This window comes from Chiloscyllium punctatum, chromosome 24, assembly GCF_047496795.1.
Source record: "Chiloscyllium punctatum isolate Juve2018m chromosome 24, sChiPun1.3, whole genome shotgun sequence".
NCBI classification, from domain to species: Eukaryota; Metazoa; Chordata; class Chondrichthyes; order Orectolobiformes; family Hemiscylliidae; genus Chiloscyllium; species Chiloscyllium punctatum.
This window is the reverse complement of record NC_092762.1, coordinates 88,354,198-88,377,041: the sequence shown is the minus strand read 5'-3', so window position 1 is coordinate 88,377,041 and position 22,844 is coordinate 88,354,198. Positions and strand designations below refer to the sequence as shown.

Genomic DNA, 22,844 nt, shown 5'->3' with positions numbered 1-22,844 from the left:
ATCACAGAGACTTGATTGAAGGGAGGGCATGATAATTGGCAACTGAATGTTCCAGGACATAGACACTTCAGACAGGACAGGATGGGAAGTAAAAGTAGTGGGGGGGAGGTGTGAGGAGTTGCATTGCTGGTCAGGGACGATATCGCGGCTGTGCTAAAGGAGGACACTATGGAGGGCTTGGGTAATGAGGCATTATGGGTGGAGCTGAGAAATAAGAAGGATGTAATTACATTGTTGGGGCTGTATTACAGGCCTCCCAACAGTGAGGGTGAGGTAGAAGAACAAATAGGTAAACAGATTATGAATAGAAGTAGAGGTAATAGGGTAGTGGTGATGGGAGATTTTAATTTTCCCAACATTGACTGGGATACACTTAGCAGCAGAGGTCTGGATGGGGCAGGATTTGTAAGGAGCATCCAGGAGTTTTCTAGAGCAGTGTGTTAATAGTCCAAGAGGGAAGGGACCATATTGGACCTGATACTGGGAAACAAGCCAGGACAGGTGGAAGAAGCTGTGGTGGGGGATTTCTTTGGGAATAGAGATCACAATATGGGCGGCACGGTGGCACAGTGGTTAGCACTGCTGCCTCACAGCGCCGGAGACCCGGGTTCAATTCCCGCCTCAGGCGACTGACTGTGTGGAGTTTGCACGTTCTCCCCGTGTCTGCGTGGGTTTCCTCCGGGTGCTCCGGTTTCCTCCCACAGTCCAAAAGATGTGCAGGTTAGGTGAATTGGCCAAATTGCCCATAGTGTTAGGTAAGGGGTAGATGTAGGGGTATGGGTGCTATGGGGTAGGGGTACGCTTCGGCGGGGCGGTGTGGACTTGTTGGGCCGAAGGGCCTGTTTCCACACTGTAAGTAATCTAATCTAATCTAATCTAATATCAGAAATCACAGTGATTCCCCGGGGGGAGGTAGGAGGGAGTAAAGGGGGGGGGGGGGGGGGGGGGTCGCTCAGATCGATGCCAGGCTGCTCCACTTGGAGTAGGCCTCACTTTACGACAGCTGTAGCGCAGGCAAATCCTGTACGGCATCGTTCTGGACTCCCAAACCTGCCGCTCGCTCCGATTGGCTGTGCCAGGGAGCGCGGCAGGTGATTGGGGGATTTGCTTGTCCATCAGCCCAGGGGCGGGCCCACGTTGGGCCTGTAAGTTTGGTTTCAGCATCAATCGCGGGAGCGGGAAACACCGACCGACAGAGCGAGCCCGGGCGTCGCAGACACGGACACCCAGAGAGACAGAGAATGGTGAGTGCGGGGAGGGGGCTGGCCGTGCATTGGGCAGAGAGTATGAATTACCATGTATTATTGTATACCGGTATGTAGTGAGTTATTGGGTTATATACCATGGGGCGAGAGGCAGAGAGTTTATTATAATGTTATATACCTCCCTCAGCTAGTGTTAAAGAACACTTGGAGCAAGCACTGAGGATGGCAAGGCCATAGAATATATTCTATGGGGGATTTCAATGCTCATCGTCTAGAGTGGCTGGGCAGCAGCGTTATGTTGGACTGGACTGGACTGGACTGGGTTGGGATATCTGGTCAGCATGGACAAGTTGGACCGAAGGGTCTGTTTTGGTGCTGTACATCTGTGACTGCGATGGAGTTGGTCAAGGTCCTAAAGAACACTGCTGCAAGAACCAGGTCTGCAACAGATGGTGAGGGAACCAAAAACATACCTGACCTCATCGTCACCAATCTTCCAGCTGCAGATGCATCTGTCTGTGACTGTATTGGTAAGAGAGACTGCCATACTGTCCTCATGGAGATAAAGTCCAGCCTTCACATTGAGAATAATCTCCATCATGTTGTGCTAAATGGGACTGACTTCAGCAATTCACCACAGGAGATCCATGAGGTGTTGTGGTCTATCAACAGCAGTAGAATTGTACTCCAACACAATCTGCAATCTCATGACCTAGCATACCCCCCACTTAACCATTACCATCAAGCCAGGGCATCAAGTCTGGTTCAGTGGGGAGTGCAAGAGGGCATGTCAGAAGCAGCACCAGGTATACCTGAGGTCACCCTGATGAAGCCATCAAACAGGCCTACTTGCACACAAAAACAGCACAAATGCCAAATGATAGACAGAGGGAAACAATTCCACAACCAACAGATCAGATTTAAGCTCTGCATTCCAATCATGAATTAAACAACTCACTAGAAGAGGAGGCTCCACAAATATCCCAATCCTCATTGATGGAAGAGCCCAACATATCAGTGCAAAAGTTAAAGCTGAAACATTCAATAGATGATCTATCTCGGCCTCCTCCAGTAGTCTCCAGTATCACATATGCCAGTCTTCAACCACTCCACATGCTATCAAGAAACAGCTAGAGACACTGAATACTGCAAAGGAAATAGGCTTTGACAATATTCTAGCAAAAGTACGGAAGACTGGAGCTCCAGAACTTACTGCTTCCTGAGCCAAGCTCTTCCACTGGCAACGTTTACAGTACTAGCATCTACCTGACAATGTGTCAAATTGCCCAGGTATGCTCTGTACTTTAAAGGCAGGACAAACTCAACTTGGCCAATTGCTGCCCCATCAATATACTCTGTCATCAGTCGAGTAATAGAAGGCATCATTAACAGTGCATTCAGCCAGCACATGCTCAGCAATAACCTGCTCAGTGACATCCAGTTTGGGTTCTGCCAGGGCCACTCAGCTTCTGACCTAATTACAGCCTTAGTTCAAACATGGAAAAAGAGCTGAATTCCAGAGGGGAGGTAAGAGTGACAGAGCTTGACATGAAGGTTGCATTCAAACAAGTGTGGCTTCAAGGAGCCTGAGCAAAACTGGAATCTATGGGTGTCAGAGGACAAACTCTCCACTGTTTGCAATCATACCTGACACATTGGAAGATGGTTGTGGTTGTTGGAAGTCAATCATCCCAGCTCCAGAACATCTCTGCAGGAGTTAGTCAGGTTTGTGTCCTAGGCACAACCATCTTCAGCTGTTTCGTCAATAACGTTAGAAGTAGGGATGTTTGCCAATTAGTTGTACCGGATTTGGCACCATTTACGACGACTCCGATACCGAAGCAGTCCTTGTTCAAATGCACCAAGATTTGGGCAATAGCTAGGCTTGAACTGACAAGTGGTAAGTAATGCTTGTGTCATACAAATCTGAAAATGTGTTGCTGGAAAAGCACAGCAGGTCAGGGAGTATCCAAGGAGCAGGAGAATCAATGTTTTGGGCATGAGCCCTTCTTCAAGAACCGTTGATTCTCCTGCTCCTTGGATGCTGCCTGACCTGCTGCGCTCTTCCAGCAGCACATTTTCAGCTCATACAAATACCAGGCAATGGACATCTCCACTAAGAGACAGTTAACCACTGCCCCTTGACACTCAATGAATCCCCACTGTTAATATCCTTGGGATCATCATTATCCATAAACTCATCTAGACTCACCACATAAGTGCAGTAGCTACAAAAGGTGGTCAAGGCTCGGAATACTGTGATAAGTAACTGACCACCTGATTTCCCCCAAGCCTGTCCACTATCGACGAGGCACAAGTCAGGAGCATGATGGAATACTCCTCACTTGGATGGGTGCAGCTCCCACAACACTCAAGCACAACACCATCCAGAACAAAGCAGTCTGCTTGATTGGCACTACATCCACAAGCATCCACTCCCTCCACTAACAATGCTCAGTATCAGCAGTGTGTACTATCTACAAGTTGCACTGCAGAAATTCACCAAATTTCCTCACAGCACCTTCCAACCCAGGATCAGTTCCATCTAGAAGGATAAGGGCAGCAGGTACATGGGAACATTAGCACCTTCAAGTTTCCCTGCAAGCCACTCACTGTCCTGACTTGGAAATATGTTATCGTTCCTTCACTGTCACTGAGTTAAAATCTTGCAATTCCCTCAATGGCATTGTGGATCAACCTGTAGCATATGGACTGCAGCAGTTCAAGAAGTCAGCTCACTACCACCTTAGAGGGCAACTAGGGACAGGCAATAAAAATGCTGGCCAGCTAGTGATAGCTGCATCTCGTGAGTGAATAATAAAAAGAAATGTTGTAGGGAGAGGTTAGAGAATGAGTTATTGTGTTACTACTGCAACATGGGAAAGGGGAGAAGATTTTTAGTGTTATATACTGTGGGGTGGTGGGAGAGAGAGAGAGAGAGAGAGAGAGAGAGACATTGAACTATGGAATAGCAGAGATATATGGGTTTGGTGGGGGTTGGGTGGAAAGAATGGATGGTGAGGGAAGAGAATGAACCAGAGTGTTCTAGTGATATACTGCCAGGAAAGTGGGTGGGAGCAGAGAGAATGCTGATGCTGGTGGGATGGGAGTTGGCGTGGTGTGTGGGTCTGTGTTATGCAAGGGGAATGATGGAAAGAGAAAATTAGTCATACAGATGTACAACATGGAAACAGACCCTTCGGTCCAACCCGTCCATGCCGACCAGATATCCCAACCCAATCTAGTCCCACCTGCCAGCACCTGGCCCAAATCCCTTCCTATTCATATACCCATCCAAATGCCTCTTAAATGTTACAATTGTAGCAGCATCCACCACTTCCTCTGGCAGCTCATTTCATACACATACTACCCTCTGCGTGAAAAAGTTGCCCCTTAGGTCTCATATCTTTCCCCTCTCGCCCTAAAGCTTATGCCCTCTAGCTCTGGACTCCCCCACCCCAGGAAAAAGACTCTGTCTATTTACCCTAGCCAAGCCCTCATAATTTTGTAAACCTCTATAAGGTCACCCCTCAGCCGCCGATGCTCCAGGGAAAACAGCCCCAGCCTGTTCAGCCTCTCCCTATAGCTCAAATCCTCTAACCCTGGCAACATCCTTGTAAATCTTTTCTGAACCCTTTCAAGTTTCACAACATCTTTCCGATAGAAAGGAGACCAGAATTGCATGTAATATTCCAATAATGGTCTAACCAATGTCCTGTACAGCCACAACATGACCTCCCAACTCCCCTACTCCATACTCTGACCAATAAAGGAAAGCATACCAAATGCCTTCTTCACTATCCTAACTACCTGCGACTCCACTTTCAAGGAGCTATGAACCTGCACTCCAAGGTCTGTTTGTTCAGCAACACTCCCTAGGATCTTACCATTAAGTGCATAAGTCCTGCTAAGATTTGCTTTCCCAAAATGCAGCACCTTGCATTTATCTGAATTAAACTCCTTCTGCCACTTCTCAGCCCATTGGTCCATCTGGTCCAGATCCTGTTGTAATCTGAGGTAACCCTCTTCGCTGTCCACTACACCTTCAGTTTTGGTGTCATCTGCAAACTTACTAACTGTACTTATGCTCCTATCTGGAGGTGATTGATCTGTCTGAATTTCAGCTTTGACTGATAGGGGAGCTTCAGTTCTGATTGGCACAGATTTGTTTTGATGAATTAAACATCTGATTTAATCAAATGTTTTTTCTTTATTTCAGCTGCCCCTCTCATTACTTAAGACAGCGCAGAATCACCCAATGGTAAGAGAGACTGATAAAATGTCTGCATTTTGTGCGATGATTGGTCCAGGCAGGGCTCACACTTTGGCACAAGGACATATTGAGCTCCTTAGTGATTCAAGAGGACACTTACCACTCCCTCAGCCAGCAGGCAGGTTTTTTTAATCTGTGTTTGACAACTAGTTATTTTTAAAGAGTAAGTTAGCAATCATGGCAATTAATTTTTATACTGAAATGCCTTAATCCCCAGCCCCTACCTGAGTGCTACTCCCTGGCATTAAGATTATTGGACGTGGCGACGAGTATACCGTTGAACCTGCTCCAGTATTCTAGATCATGGCTGAATATCTCCTCTAGGCTGTACAAAGTTAAAAATCACAACACCAGGTTATAGTCCAACAGGTTTATTTGGAAGCACTAGCTTTCAGAGTGCTGCTCCTTCAGGTGATTCTGGAGGACACAATTGTAAGACACAGAATTTATAGCAAAAATTTACAGTGTGATGTAATTGAAATTATACATTGAAAAATACCTTGTTTGTTGAGTCTCTCATCTGTTAGAATGACCATGATAGTTTCACTTCTTTCATGTGTAAATCACAAAACATTTTTTAAAAGTTACATTCTCAGGTTAACTGTAACAATGGGTGTCAGCCAGACAATATGTTGAAGGTGTTAGCCCCCTGTGTTCCCTGTCTGTGCCATAATGTTTAGACTGATTCTAATCTAAAAAGTGAGTTAAATGAGTCTTAATGGATTCATGCAGTTTTTGAGCAAAGTACAATGTAACTCAGCAAGTACAAATCCACCCCACAAACTTATATGTAAGAGCGAGATAGAACCCAAGGTCCTGGTTAAGGCCCTCCTCGTGGGTACAGAGCTTAGCTATCAGCCTCTGCTTAGCCACTTTTCACTGCCTGTCCTGAAGTCCGCCTTGGAGGATGGTCACCCGAAGGTCAGAGGTCAAATATCCTGGGGGGGGGGGGGGAATATCCCTCCTGGCTGTTGATTCTTCTGTGGTGCCCATTCATCCGTTGCTGTAGCCTTTGCTCGGTTTCACTAGTGTACCATGTGCCTATCCAAGAGTCATTTATATGTCCCTAATGTATCTGACTCTCCTACCACTGCTGGCAGTGCATTCCACATACCCACCACACTCCATATAAAGAACCTACCTCTGACCTCTAAATCTTCCTCCACTCACATCAAGATATGCCCCCTCGTGATAGTCATATCTGCCCTGGGAAAAAGTCTCTGAATATTCACTCTATCTATGCCTCATCACCTTGTACACCTGTCAAGTCATCTCATCATTCTTCACTCCATTGAGATTACAATGAACCTTCCATTCCATCCGCTATGTTCCATCCTAGTCACGTAGCCTGTTCAAGTCATCTTAACCAACCCCCCCACCCATCCACGTACCCTCCTCGTAATTTGCATTTCCACCCAGCTTGGTATCACCAGCAAATTTTGAAATATTACAACTGGTTCTGACATGCAAATTATTTGTGCAGATTAAGAAGTGTTATGGTCTTAGCACAGCTTCCCATTCTGAGAATGATTCATTTGTTGCTATGCTCTGCCTTCTGTCAGTTCACCAGTTGTGAGATAATGAAGCCATGTTAAAAAGGATAGTACATTAATTTTGGGTGATTTTAATCTTCATGTAAATTGGGAGAATGAAGTTTGCCAAGGTGGCAACAAAAGCTTCATAATATATTTGAGATTGGATTCACCAGGAAATTCTTTGAGGAAACTATCAGGGATCGGGTTCTTTTGGATCTGGTCATGCATATTGAGGCAAGTTTGGTAAATTAACCAAGAATAAGAGAGACTCTCTGGAACAGTGATCATAAAGCATTCAGTTTGTGTGTGTTACGAGATGGGCTAAACTCACCTTAATTTAAAACCAGCAACAGAAGATTTATCCTGTGCAGTAATCTGTAAAAATTTGATCAACCAAGAACTAGTTAAAGTAAAAATTAACAACATTATTTCTTAAAAGTATAACAGAATAATTAACTAACCACTATTTACCATTCTTTCCTCTAACCTACCTTTTACCTAGTCTGATAAAACTCCTGATTACAATTTACAAAACAAAACTTCTCATCTCAAATCCACGCAGCTTTCGTTTTCTCTCACTTTCAGTCTTCTTGGGGATTCTGCATTCACAGGTTACTGACTGATAACAGTACCTTTTTAAGAGAGCTATTTTTCAGTCGGTCTTTTTACATGCTAGTAGCTTGGCAGTTCTCTCAACTGTTCAATTTTCCCTGGTCTTATACCCCTGAAGCATCAGATTGACAATCTTAAAAGCCAATGACACAGTATACTTAGTTCAAACTGGATTGGAGTTAGGTAATTTAAATTGATTGGCCTAATTCAAATCTATTTTGTCGTTTCCAGGCAACCAGCTAATTTAGCTTTCAACTAAGTGTTACATTGTTACCTCATTGAGAACACTTGATGCTGTCAGGTTGGGTTGGGATATCTGGTTGGCATGGACGGGTTGGACCAACGGTCTGTTTCCATGCTGTACAGCTCTATGACTCTATCCCTGGCTCTGTGGGAGCTCAACCGCTCCCATTCAGGCCATTTCCTCTGTTCTTACTTTTTAAAAAACCCCAAGGCCTCATCAGCTGTTTCTTTTCTGACAGGCTACTCAGCACGTCTCGTTCAATCTCTTTTTAAAAAATCAAGACAAAATAACCTCAAAGCCACAGCATTGTCACAGCTGCCAATTCCGAGCTCCCCATTATTGTTTTTCTAACCTTATTCTCTAAGGGGCCTATGTTCACTTTGACTTCTGTCTTGCTTTTTATATGTTTAAAGATACTCTTACCAAACACTTTTATATTACTTGCTATTTTGTCCTCAGTTTATTTTTAACCTCTTCACTATTTTTCTCATCATCTTTTGTTGGCTTGTAAAATTTGCACAATCCTCTGATTTACCATTAATCTTTGCCACATTGTATAATTTCATTCCTTCATTAACCATGGTTGGGAAATCCCCTTCCTAGAATCCTCCTTCTTTACTGGTAAACATCTTTGCTGAAAGTCAGGAACTATTTTCTTCGTCTCAACGTCATTGTTCTTCAAACTCCTTTGCTGCTAAACTCTTTTCCTTGTCCAATCCAGCCAACTCTGCCCTCTTCCCTCTGCCCTTTTGGTCTGGATTTGCCCATGGCTACCCCTTTGGTCTGGATTTTGCCCATGGCTACCCCTTTGGTCTGCAATTACCCTGAAGTTCAGCATAGTCATAGCTGATGAAAATTTCTCACACTTGTTATGAAGATGCGGGTGTACTGTACCTTTTAAGAGTGTTAAAAGCTGAACGAGACGTGCTGAGTAGCCTGTCAGAAAAGAAACAGCTGATGAGGCCTTGGGGTTTTTTAAAAAGTAAGAACAGAGGAAATGGCCTGAATGGGAGCGGTTGAGCTCCCACAGAGCCAGGGATAGAGTCATAGAGCTGTACAGCATGGAAACAGACCCTTCAGTCCAACCCATCCATGCCGATCAGATATCCCAACCCAATCTAGTCCCACCTGCCAGCACCCAGCCCATATCCCTCCAAACCCTTCCTATTCATATACGCATCCAGGTGCCTCTTAAATGTTGTAATTGTACCAGCCTCCACCACATCCTCTGGCAGTTCATTCAACACACGTACCACCCTCTGCCAGAAAAGCTTGCCCCATAGGTCTCTTTTATATCTTTCCCCTCTCACCCTAAACCTATGCCCTCCAGTTCTGGACTCCCTCACCCCAGGGAAAAGACTTTGTCTATTTACCCTAACCATGCCCCTCATAATTTTGTAAACCTCTATAAGGTCACCCCTCCACTTCCGACGCTTCAGGGAAAACAGCCCCAGCCTGTTCAGCCTCTCCCTATAGCTCAGATCCTCCAATCCAGGCAACATCCATGTAAATCTTTTCTGAACCCTTTCAAGATTCACAACATCTTTCCCATAGGAAGGCGACCAGAATTGCACGCAACATTCCAACAGTGGCCTAACATTGGTTGCCCAGCCGCAACATGGCCTCCCAACTCCTGTATTCCATACTCTGACCAATAAAGGAAAACATACCAAACGCCGCCTTCACTATCCTATCTACCTGCGACTCCACTTTCAAGGAGGTATGAACCTGCACTCCAAGGTCTCTTTGTACTGCAGCACTCCCTAGGACCTTACCATTAAGTGTATAAGTCCTGCTAAGATTTGCTTTCCCAAAATGCAGCACCTCCCATTTATCTGAATTAAACTCCATCTACCACATCTTGGCGATTTGTCCCATCTGATCAAGGTCCTGTTGTAATCTGAGGTAACCTTCTTCGCTATCCACTACACCTCTAATTTTGGTGTCATCTACAAACTTACTAACTGTACCTCTTATGCTCACATCCAAATCATTTATGTAAATGACAAAAAGTAGTGGACCCAGCACCGATCCTTGTGGCACTCCACTGGTCCCAAGCCTCCATTCTGAAAAACAACCCACCGCCACCACCCTCTATGGCTAGTTCTCCCTGTATTCCATGTGATCTAACCTTGCTAACCAGTCTCCCATGGGGAACCTTGTCGAACGTCTTACTGAAGTCCATATAGATCACATTTACCGCTCTGCCCTCATCAGTCATAGAGATGTACAACACGGAAACAGGTCCTTCGGTCCAACCCATCCACGCATCAGTCCTCTTTGTTACTTCTTCAGAAAACTCAATCAAGTTTGTGAGACATGATTTCCCACGCACAAAGCCATGTTGACTATCCCTAATCCCTTGCCTTTCCAAATACATGTACATCCTGTCCCTCAGGATTCCCTCCAACAGCTTGCCCACCACTGATGTCAGGCTCACCGGTCTGTAGTTCCCTGGCTTGTCCTTACCACCCTTCTTAAACAGTGGCACCACATTAGCCAACCTCCAGACTTCCGGCACCTGTGACTATCGATGATACAAGTATCTCAGTAAGAGGCCCAGCAATCGCTTCTCTAGCTTCCCACAGAGTTCTGGGGTGCACCTACCTGATCAGGTCCTGGGGAGTTATCCACCTTTATGCATTTCAAGACATCCAGCACTTCCTCCTCTGTAATATGGACATTTTGCAAGGTGTCACCATCTATTTCCCTACAGTCTATATCTTTCATATCTTTTTGATGCAAAATACTCATTTAGTATCTTCCCCCATTTTCTGTGGCTCTACACAAAGGCCGCCTTGCTGATCTTTGAGGGGCCCTATTCTCTCCCTAGTTACCCTTTCATCCTTAATGTATTTGTAAAAACCTTTTGGATTCTCCTTAATTCTATTTGCCAAAGCTGTCTCATGTCCCCTTTTTGCCTTCCTGATTTTCCTCAAGTATACTCCTACTTCCTTTATACTCTTCTAAGGATTCACTCGATCTATCCTGTCTATACCTGACATATGCTTCCTTCTTTTTCTTAACCAAACCCTCAATTTCTTTAGTCATCCAGCATTCCCTATACCTACCAGCCTTCCCTTTTACCCTGACAGGAATATACTTTCTCTGGATTCTTGTTATCTCATTTCTGAAGGCTTCCCATTTTCCGGCTGTTCCTTTACCTGCGAATATCTGCCCCCAATCAGCTTTTGAAAGTTCTTGCCTAATACCATCAAAAGTAGCCTTTCTCCAGTTTAGAACTTGGGGGGTGGGGGAACGACTTAGATTTCAATATTTGCTATTGGTATCTTGAAGAGATGGAAGCTAATTTTTTTCCCCCTCAGTTACAGCCATAAACTGAGGCTTCTCTGCCAGCTATGGGAATTCCATGTGAGACGATCTGTGCCTGAATTTACCTTTTGCCTAGGGGGTATTTATAAAATGTTGCTATATTGGAACAGATAATTAGTCATTGTTACTGTATCTGATTCTTTTAACTTTTCCAACAGAGTTAAGTTAAACCAATTCCTTCCTTTTTTTGTGTTTTAACTATAGTGGATGAAAAGTGTGTTTTTGCTTTAAATCTGGTAGTTTGAATGATCAAATTATATCAGGAATGCAACACCTTACGTTTTACCTTTAAAATAAGAAAAGGTTAGGGTCTAGACTACCTTCTGAATGTTTTGAGGGAGTTTGATCCGGTACGTAAGAGTGGAGTTGAACAAATAATTTGCATCGATCTTCGCTGTAATGAACACTAATAGCATTCCAAAAAATTAAATAATAAATGGAGTAAAAGGTGGGTGGTGGGGGTGGTGTTGGAGAGTAGAGGAAACAAACACAAGGACTGCCACCATAAGAAAAGTACTAGGGAAACTGCTAAGGATTTGGGCCCTTTTATGTTGCATCCTAGAGTTTTAAAATAAATAGTTACAGAAATAGCAGGTACACCACCAATCCAAATATCCTTCGACAGCATCTTCCAAACCCATGAGTAGTTCTATCTAGAAGGACAAGGATAGCAAATACATAGAACACCACCCCCTATAAGCTTCTCTCCAAGCCACTCTGACTTGGAAATATATTGCCGTTCCTTCACTATTGCTTGATCAAAACCCTGGAATTCCCTCCCAACAGCACTGTGAGTCAACCTACAGCACATGGACTAGAGTGGTTCAAGAAGGCAGCTCACCACCACCTCCTCCTCAAGGGCAATTAGAGATGATTAGTAAATAATGGCCAGTCAGCCATAGATGTCCACATTCCATCAATGAAATGAAAGAAAAAGGGTAGTAATCTTTTAGGAATCCTTAACTACTGGAAGACTTCCAGAGCGTTGGAAGATTACCAATGTCGCACTCTTATTCATCACAGAAAGGAGACAAGAAACTGGTATCTATAGGCCAATTAGCTTAACATCTGTTATCAGGAAATATTAGGGTCTGTTATAAAGGATGTAATGACAGAGCATTTAGAAAGACGTGATATAATCAAGTAGAGTCAGCAACCTGTCTCGATAATATATTTGAATTTCCAAAAGGGGAAAAATACTTGACAAGGTACATGCATAAGGCTACTTCGTAAGATAAGAGCCCATGGTGTTGGCGATAGGTATTAATATGGATGAAGAATTGGCTAACAATACAGGGAAGACATTGGGATTTAGGGGAAATTTTCAGGGTGGCAGCCTAGAACTAGTGGAGTGCCACATCGATCAGTGCTGGGGCTGCAATTATTCATAAGATATTTTAAGAGGAAAATGAACGTGCTATCGCCAAGTTTGTGATTCATATAAAAAGGGTGAAAGACTGAAGTGAGAGTGGCACAAAGGGTCTGCATTGCGATGTAGACAAATTTGAGTGGGCAAAAACTTGGCAAATGGAATATAATATGGGATAAAATGTGAGGTTATGTACTTAAGTGGAAAGAGTAGAAGACATTATTATTTGAATGGGAAAGACTGCAGAAAGCTATAGCACACAGGTTTTGAGATTCTTCTGTATGAATCTCAAAAAGTTAGTTCATTCAAGATTAGCAGGTAATAAGGGAGGCAACTAGAATGTTAACCTTTCATTCAAAGGGAATGAGTTTTAAAAATAGGGAAGTTTTGGTAAAACTATATGAGGCACTCCTCCTCCCTCCACAAAGATCTCAGTGAGTCCCTCACGGCGCACGCAGACACCCACCCAGACACCCGTCCTCACTTTCTACTAGTCAGACCATAGCTGGAACAGTGTGGAAAGTTTTGATCTCTCCTGGGGTTGAGGCAATCTGCAGAAGGTTTCCCAGGTTGATGTTGGTCTTCTTACAAGAGAGTACTTTTTTGCACTCGTTGGGGATTGAGAAGAATGATAGGTGACCTATTTGAAGCACTCATGGTTTTTGAGGAATTTCACAGGGTAGATGCGAATGATTGTTTCTGCTCATGAGAGACTAGAGGACATATCTCAAAATAAGAGGTCGCCCATTCAAAACAGAGATTAGGAGAATTACAAGTTGTTCTTCTATAACCTGAAGGTTGTGTTCTTGTGCAACCCCATGTTGTAGAAAAATAGTGTTTTAGAAACAGCACTTAACATGTTAGAGATGTAATCATGCATTTTAAAAGCTCCATGGAATTCTTCACCACAGAGAGCTGTAGAGGCTGGTTTGTTAAGTATATTCATGGCTGCAAAACAGATTTTTAATCACTAAAGGAACCTAAGGTGATGGGGGAAAGGTGAGAAAATGGAATTGAGGATCAGCCACAATCTCATGAAGGCAGAGCAGACTCAGTTGGCTGAAGTGCTGCCTTCTGCTATTCCATGCACTGTGTTTACTAATCTGTGTGGGACCTGATTAAGGGCTACCTGAAAACATGAAATACATGAGATCCACTAGTTGTCCTTTGACAGTGCTACAAGTTGGAGTAAATGAGGACCGCAGATGCTGGAGAATCAGATTGGAGCTGGAAAAAGCACAGCAGCTCAAGCAGCATCAGAGGAGAAGGGAATCGACATTTCCAGTAAGAACCTTTCATTAGGATGTCTGCTGCTTGACCTGCCTTGCTTTTTCCAGTTCCACTCTTCATCCATTCTGTGCTACAAGTTACACTGTCAAAAATCTCCAGCAAGTTTATCTCAAACATGCCTGCCGCCTTAGAAGTACCATGAACAGCATAATCTCTGCTTCCTGGTACATTTCAAATACCAGACTGTCCCCAAGCCCCCAGATAGAGGATGGACCTCACCAATTGGCTGAGTCAGTCCAGGGGTGGAATTTGTCTGAACTTCTCTGAAATCCCTCTCCATGTAAAATTGAATGATTTGTTTCTAAATAATTGAGCGGTAGAATCAATTCCTTTTATCAGCAAGATTCTAATGTTGCAATCAATATTCTGAGAAGCTCCCTCCGTTTAATTAAACATGTTTGTGTTTGCAGCTTGTGGAGCTGAAGAATGGAGAAACATACAATGGTCATCTGGTCAGCTGTGACAACTGGATGAATATCAACCTGCGGGAGGTCATTTGTACATCGAGGGTATGTGTCATTCTTTGGAGTAACAATGAACTACTAAAACATGCAAAGCAGTGACAAGCTGATTATAAATACTTGTTTTTAAGGATGATTTGGAGATGCCGGTGTTGGACTGGGGTGTACAAAGTTAAAAATCACACAACACCAGGTTATAGTCCAACAGGTTTAATTGAAAGCACACTAGCTTTCGGAGCGTCGCTCCTTCATCAGGTTGTAGTGGAGCACTCAATCCTAACACACAGAATTTATAGCAAAAATTTACAATGTGATGTAACTGAAATTATTTATTGAAAAATTTTACAATGTATAATAGCAATACAGAATCCTTCTGGGCTAAAACTCCAAAACTAGGCACAAATTAAAATGTCAAAACTAACATTAACAGTTCTTTTAAAAACATCAAGCGATATTGAACCAAGATGGATATATGGACTTAAAACACAGGTCAAACAAGATCTAATTGATTGGTTTAAAAAAAAACACCTCAAGGGACTGGCTGAATGGTCTTCTCCTGTCCCTTTGTTGGAAAGGAAAGTGTGAGAGAAAACAATTCCTGTGAACAATGTCTTGCCAACATGTCTTGGGGAACTTAACCGCGTAAACGTGAATGTCAACAGGTTTGTTTCAAGGCATTTTATAAGTCAAGCATAATGAATTGTTTTACAGTGAAGGGATTGTTAATGTGGCAACACCTCACGTCAACATTGGAGACTTTATAGTTCAGAGGACAGCCATTTGGCCCATTACTCTACAGAGAGCTGGCATTGACTCAATCCGATCAGTTCTGTTCCTCGGCTGTATCCCCCTCCGCCTGCATGTTCACTCTCTCTTTAGCTGCCCGTCCCAATTTTCTTTGAGATTGTTCATTGTCTCCACTTCAACTACACTGTGCTGAGTTCCAGCTCATTACCACTAACTGCATTAAAAAGGTTCTGATTCACATTCTTCCCCCCCCCCCCCCCCTCCATGTCTCCTAATCATTGAGCACCTGCTATTGTCTCCCCTTAATCTCTTTGGTTCAAAGGAGAATAACTCTCCATCCCCTGTGCCACTCCCCACCACCACTGCTACCACCATCACAAAGTTTCTCCATCCCAGTTTTGCAACTTAAATTCCTCGCCCCTTGAACGATTCTGAATGTCTTATACACCTTTTCAAGTAACTTCGCAAGTTTGGTGCTGACCAGAACTGATAATCCAGTGATGGCCTAACCCAGGGATTCATCCAGGATCTGTTGTTATATTCGACACATGGGTCAATGCTCATCTTAGCAAAGGTAAATCTGTTTAGAACATATCAGGCAGGAAGGAATGCTGATGTTTTCTGACTATTGCAGACCCATGTTATAAGTGACTGTCAGATTTTAGCTGTGCAGAGAATTGTGAAGGAATGAACAGTACAGAGTAGATGCACAAACTGGGTGCTTGCTTGGAGCCTTGCAGAACCAATGGATTAGAATAGATTCCCTACAATGTGGAAACAGGCCCTTCGGCCCAACCAGTCCACACCGACCCTCCGAAGAGTAACCCACCCAGACCCATTTCCCTCTGAAATGAATGCACCTAACACGATGGACAATTTAGCGTGACCAATTCACCTGATCTGCACATCTGTGGACTTTGGGAGGAAACTGGAGCATCGGAGGAAACCCACACCAACATGGGGAGAATGTGCACACTCCACGCAGACAGCCGCCCGAGGCTGGAGTCAAACCTGGGACCCTGGTGCTGTGCTAACCACTGAGCCATTGTGCTGCCTTAACAAAGAATACACAGGTTCTTGTATAAAATATTACAGTATAGATCACAGTGTGCAGTGTCATGTCACTGAAATCGGTCTTTTAAAAAGGCTTCTTTAGTCTCTGGGATCTCTTGCATTACATCAACTATTCAGTGCAGCCCATCAGATTCTGCTGGTGTTTCTCCCATCCCAGTTTCCTTCTCCCTAACTTTCTTGACTTGCTTCCTTGTAAAAGCATCAATGCCATTCACTTCAACCACTCCCTGCTTTAAAGATATCCTCCTCGATTCCCTATTGCATAGTTTGATAGCTGAGTTTCAATTTTCACCTCTCCCACAAATGGAAACACCTTCCCTTTGTCTACCTTACTGATTCCCTTTAGAATGTTAGCAAACCTTTAGTTTGGGGAAACCTGCTTGGCATGGACGTGTTGGACTGAAGGGTCTATTTATGTGTTGGATGACTATGATTCTATAACCTCAGTTTTCCTATCTATAATGCCTGGGTCTCTGATCAGAATAGTGCTCAGTTTGCACCTCTTTACCATAAAATGTAGGAGTGGAATAGACCATTCAGCCCAGCAAGTCTGCTGAGCTCAATGAGTTCATGATTGATCTGATAATCCTCGAATCCACTTTGCTGCCTCTCACTATAACTCATGGTTCTCTTGTTGATTCAAAGGTCTGTCTGTCTCATCTTTGAATATACTTCTCAATCCAGTCTTGGCAACCCTCTTTTGATTAAGAATTCCGCAGATTCATTACTGTCTGAGAAAAGAAACTCCTTGTTTCTGTCTTAAATAAGCAGCCCCTTATTCTGATATTATACCCTTTGGCCCAAGACTCACCAGGGGAACCAGCCTTTCCACATCTGCCCAATTAAGTCTGCTTCACTTTGAAGGTGTGCTGTTGCCAGTAACATGGGAAATGGGAGCAAGATGAGACCATTTGGCCTCCTCAAGCCTGCTCCACCATTCAGTTAGATCATAGATGACCTGTCTTAGCACCATTTTCTGAAACAAGTGAGATCTGTTCTTTATCTTACTTAAACTGTGACTTATTAATTAATATGTTAGAGACCTGTGTAAGTGTGAGCCAGCCATCTGTGCTTCCTAATGTGATGAGGATGTTAGGAGATTACAGGGTTACCTGGACAAGTTAGGTGAGTAGTCAGATGCATGGCAGATGCAGTGAACTGGTGAAAGTATCTGGAGAAGGAAGATCGATAAACAGTGTTTGATCAGCAAAAGATTCATTTCAGTAAATCTTGTAGACAGGGACTTCTGAACTGATGTCCCAGTCTTCCCCATTCGTTTTCCCTTCCTGGGTCTGGTTGTGTGTATGAGTCAGAGGGAATTCATAAGGGGGTTACAGTTTTAACGAGTAGAGCTAAATATCGATGGTTTATTGTTTATCTGTAGTTAGAATCTATTGGTTTGTACTAAATAGCAATTTTACCTTTAAGTATAGAAACCTGGTCAGTATTTTCTGCCAGTCTGAGTGTAAAAGACTGTAAATTGGAGAGTTCTGCATACTATTCAAATTCTTTAAATTTTTGTGATGATTCTGGGAATCTCAGTAGGGCTTGATTTTCAGCATACCACAAAAGTGAAGGGTGACAAACATTTGACAAGTGAAACTGTGCAGGCAGTAACATCTTGTGGCATGGCCAGCTGATCCATGCAGTGATAAACGGCTCCATTTCGGAATGGCAGGCAGTGACCAGTGGGGTACCGCAGGGATCAGTGCTGGGACCGCAGCTTTTTACAATATATGTTAATGATATAGAAGATGGTATTAGTAATAACATTAGCAAATTTGCTGATGGTACTAAGCTGGGTGGCAGGGTGAAATGTGATGAGGATGTTAGGAGATTACAGGGTGACCTGGACAAGTTAGTTGAGTAGTCAGATGCATGGCAGATGCAGTTTAATGTGGATAAATATATGGTTATCCATTTTGGTGTCAAGAACAGGAAGGCAGATTACTACTTAAATGGAATCAATTTAGGTTAAAGGTCAGTACAGAGAGATCTGGGTGTTCTTGTACACCAGTCAATGAAGGTAAGCATGCAGGTACAGCAGGTAGTGAAGAAGGCTAATGGCATGCTGGCCTTCATAACAAGAGGGATTGAGTAGAGAAGCAAAGAGGTTCTTCTGCAGCTGTACAGGGCCCTGGTGAGACCACACCTGGAGTACTGTGTGCAGTTCTGGTCTCCAAATTTGAGGAAAGACATTCTGCCTATTGAGGGAGTGCAGCGTACGTTCACGAGGTCAATTCCTGGAATGGCGGGATTACCTTACGCTGAAAGACTGAAGCGACTGGGCTTGTATACCCTTGAGTTTAGAAGACTGAGAGGGGATCTGATTGAGACATATAAGATTATGAAAGGATTGGACACTCTGGAGGCAGGAAACATGTTTCCGCTGATGGGTGAGTGCCGAACCAGAGGACACAGCTTAAAAATATGGGGTAGATCATTTAGGACAGAGATGAGGAGAAACTTCTTCACCCAGAGAATGGTGGCTGTGTGGAATGCTCTGCCCCAGAGGGCAGTGGAGGCCAAGTCTCTGGATTCATTTAAGAAAGAGTTGGATAGAGCTCACAAGGATTGTGGAATGAATGGTTATGGAGATAAGGCAGGAACAGGATACTGATTAAGGATGATCAGCCATGATCATATTGAATGGTGGTGCAGGCTTGATGGGCAGAATGGCCTACTTCTGCACCTATTGTCTATTAGGAGAAAGTGAGGACTGCAGATGCTGGGGATCAGAGCTTAAAAATGTGTTGCTGGAAAAGTGCAGCAGGTCAGGCAGCATCAAAGGAGAAGGAGAATCGACATTTCGGGCAAAAGCCCTTCAGGAAGAAGGGCTTATGCCCGAAACGTCGATTCTCCTTCTCCTTTGCTGCCTGACCTGCTGTGCTTTTCCAGCAACACCTTTTCAAACCTATTGTCTATTGTCCATAAAGGCACTGAGGTTGCAAAATTGCAAGAGCGGAGTGGGAAGGATTTCTATCTGTTTGGCTACTAAAACAGCTGGAAGGGCCAGTGACTTGTATAGATTGTGAAGTAAGGGCACTGTGGTGAAGTGTGTGAGGGTTGCTGGTACCTAGAATTGTTTTCTCCTTGTCCATCCGAAAACAAAGTCTGCTGCCTGGCTATTGAGACATGACGACTGATGAACAAGACCATCTCCAAAAGCCTCTGGCTGGGCAGACTCACCACTGGGTGGCAGCAGAGGCTGCTCTAATAAAGGGATCTTTGGTTTCATTGATTCCAGTGACTCTGCACTGATCTCCTGCGCTGTATCAGTGATCACTCCTCCCCAGCACTGGTCTGTCACTAAATACAAGTTCAGTACTGCTGGAAAAAGTCTGTTGCTGTATAACACTGGGGTCCAATACTAGTGGGGATATGTCTGTTGTTGTATAATACTGCAGTATCTTGAGTATTGTTGATGTAGAAACATTTTAAGTGGGATGATTTAAGATCTCTAGGCAAGTAGTGAATTGCACTTTGTTAATTAAATTGATTTTCTTCCTGCATTAGTAACTAGTTTTGCTGCTTTGATGTAGCTTCTAGATCTAGTCTGAGGTTTTGCCAAATACTGTGCCACTGTTGGAGGTTGCCAACCCAGCTTGCTGCCAGCAGCCTTCAATCGAGTGGATTGTTTATACCAGAGGTGTCTGCCTCACTTGTTTGCCTGCTTCATAGGACGGGGATAAGTTCTGGAAGATGCCGGAATGTTACATTCGTGGCAGCACCATCAAGTATCTCCGCATCCCAGATGAAATCATTGACATGGTGAAAGAGGAAGTACTGTCGAAGGGCCGAGGACGTGGCATTCAGCAACAGAAGCAACAGCAACAACAGAAAGGCCGGGGTGCAGGTGGCGCAGCTGGCAGAGGTAATGCTTAGCTCTGGGTAGTCTTGTGACTCGGGTAGGCAACTGTTTGAGGTGGAGGGGAACTTTCTGATGTGTGCAATTAGCCAGCTTGCAGCCTGATGTTTGAGCAGGATGCATGTTGTACAGTGAATCCTTTGTTCCCTCTCTCCCCTCTGTGCACATACCATCTTGAATCTGAAAGCGTCGACATGAATCTCACTGGTTGGAGTGAGGCCTTGCCTTGTGTTAACACAAGGTCCTACATTCAAGGTGTTGGTGTGCATCCGAGGGCTGCAAATGTGCTGGTGTTCCTGCCCTTGAATCCTTAGAGGCAGTAGATGGGAGAGGTAGAGGGTCTCTGCTCCTGAATCCCTATTAATTGTCTGGATAAAAAGATTGCATTTTGATAGTCCTGCCACAACTTCTGGCTGTTTGTTTTTATATTGCAGTAACTGTTGTAGGAAATGCAACAGTGGTTTACTGAAGACCAGTTTTCTCAGTCATATGGTAAATGATCAGACTCCATTTGTGAAGCGCAGCAGGTCAGACAGCATCCAAAGAACAGGAGAATCGACGTTTCTGGCATAGGCCCTTCTTCAGGAAGGCTTATGCCTGAAACGTCGATTCTCCTGCTCCTTGGATGCTGCCTGACCTGCTGCACTTTTCCACAACACATTTTTCAGCTCTGATCTCCAGCATCTGCAGTCCTCACTTTCTCCTAGACTCCATTTGTGATAGTGGTTCAGGACTCGATACTGACCCTAGATACCAAAGCAAGAGCATCACCCCCTTCCCTCCAAGAGTTTGAGTTCTTGCAGCATTGGCTGCGTCCACTGAGGTAATGGCCTAGTGTGTTTGGGGTGAGTTTTTAAACACAAGCTCCTAACTCCAGTTAGGTAAATGCATCAAGTTAAAGCTCAGTGCCCAGTCTTCGAGTCATACAGCACAGAAACAGACCCTTCAGTTCAACTAGGTAAAAACAATGACTGCAGATACTGGAAACCAGATTCTGGATTAGTGGTGCTGGAAGAGCACAGCAGTTCAGGCAGCATCCGAGGAGCAGCAAAATCGACGTTTTGGGCAAAAGCCCTTCATCAGGAATAAAGGCAGTGAGCCTGAAGCGTGGAGAGATAAACTAGAGGAGGGTGGGGGTGGGGAGAGAGTAGCATAGCGTACAATGGGTGAGTGGGGGAGGGGATGAAGGTGATAGGTCAAGGAGGAGAGGGTGGAGTGGATAGGTGGAAAAGGAGATAGGCAGGTAGGACAAGTCCGGACAAGTGAAAGGGACAGTGCTGAGCTGGAAGTTTGGAACAAGGGTGAGGTGGGGGAAGGGGAAATGAGGAAACTGTTGAAGTCCACATTGATGCCCTGGGGTTGAAGTGTTCCGAGGCGGAAGATAAACGAGTAGCATGCTACTCTCTCCCCAACCCCACCCTCCTCTAGCTTATCTCTCCACGCTTCAGGCTCACTGCCTTTATTCCTGATGAAGGGCTTTTGCCTGAAATGTCGATTTCGCTGCTCCTCGGATGCTGCCTGAACTGCTGTGCTCTTCCAGCACCACTAATCCAGAATCCTTCAGTTCAACTGTTCAAAGAAGAGTCAGCACTCTAGACACCCCTTCTAAAAGGCATGGTTTCACTGAGCAGCAAAAGAGTAATGATTTCAGATAGTGAGGTTTCGGCAGTGCTGAAGGGTCAGTATAACCTGGTGCTGTTTCATGTTGCTAGGTGTGTTTGGTGGACGTGGACGTGGAGTGGCCGGAGTAAACAGAGGACAAGAGAAGAAACCAGGAAAGTTATCAGGAATGAAGAAACCATGAAAGAAATTGTGTGTTTGTTTATGCGTGCGTGTGTCAGATTCCGACTGTTTGTTTTCTGTACAGGTTGTGTAAATGAGTCACATTCACGTTGTGTTTAATTAGATGTTTTGTAAAATATAAATAGATTTTGTCGGAGGGAAATAAAAAAAAACCATTTGAGTCACTGGTAAATGAATGAGCTTTGTTTGAAGTGTAAAGCCTGGAATAGAAATTGAATAGCTCCCGGAGTGAGACCAGGAGGAGGATGTTCAGTGAGTGTGTGCACAATTTACAAGATGGGTTTTGAGATGGGGAAGTTTCTTCTTCTCCTCCTTATCTGTTTGCTGGTCAGTGACCGTGTCTGTGGTCTATGCTGAGTGAGACCCTGTTCTGGCTGGCCCTTCAGAAGTGTTCATGCAGCAGTAAACCACACGCTGTTTTGTTATTATAGCTGCTCCTAGGGATCACTCTGCATCTCAACTTCTCTGTTAATATCTACATTCTGTTTATTCAAGAGAGCCTTAGATGGTGCAGCTGCCAGCTTGTGATTCAGCTGGGTGTGTTGTGTTCGTTCTTCACTGCACTGAAGAATGTTGACAATGAGCTCATGCACTCCTTCAATCTGAAGGCAGGAATCTGCATTCCACAGCCTTGTCAGCAAGTCTGTACACCCACATTAACACTCTACCTGCTCTCCCAAACCCCCCTTCCCCCCCCCCCCCCCCCCCCCCCCCCACACACACACACACACACTTTGGAGGGCAGTGGGAAAGCTGACTCTCCAGTTAACAGTGCAATCCTGTGGAGATTCTAGCTGTTGAAATTGTCATTGAGCCCAGTACATGTATATTATAGAATTTCAATTCTGGCCTGGTCTGTAGTTCATTTGGGTCAGGGTTTTGCGTTGTGGATCAATTAGTCTTCACTTGTTACAATCTACCAATTCTTGAAGATTGGTAAATTGGGATTTGATGAGTGTAGGGGCTGAGAAAATTCAGAAGGTAGGAATTGTGGGCTCTCTATACAATCCAGAGGCAGTGGGGGTTGGAG

At 44.3% G+C, this 22,844-nt stretch overlaps 1 protein-coding gene across 1 annotated transcript; it reads left to right on the top strand.

The window, feature by feature from the left end:
- Window positions 1–1,113: 1,113 nt before the first annotated feature.
- On the top strand, window positions 1,114–21,974 carry lsm4 (LSM4 homolog, U6 small nuclear RNA and mRNA degradation associated). The gene is made up of 5 exons (XM_072594472.1): window positions 1,114–1,244; window positions 5,425–5,466; window positions 14,272–14,370; window positions 19,825–20,017; window positions 21,724–21,974. The coding sequence occupies exons 1-5, from the start codon at window positions 1,242–1,244 to the stop codon at window positions 21,813–21,815; spliced, it is 429 nt and encodes a 142-aa protein (XP_072450573.1). The 5' UTR covers window positions 1,114–1,241; the 3' UTR covers window positions 21,816–21,974.
- The last annotated feature ends 870 nt before the right edge of the window (window positions 21,975–22,844 follow it).

Excerpts from the sequence above, each read along its gene's own strand:
- lsm4 (XM_072594472.1), top strand. Across the intron at positions 5,467-14,271 it reads CAGCGCAGAATCACCCAATG|CTTGTGGAGCTGAAGAATGG; the intron begins GTAAGAGAGACT and ends TTGTGTTTGCAG. Across the intron at positions 14,371-19,824 it reads AGGTCATTTGTACATCGAGG|GACGGGGATAAGTTCTGGAA; the intron begins GTATGTGTCATT and ends CCTGCTTCATAG.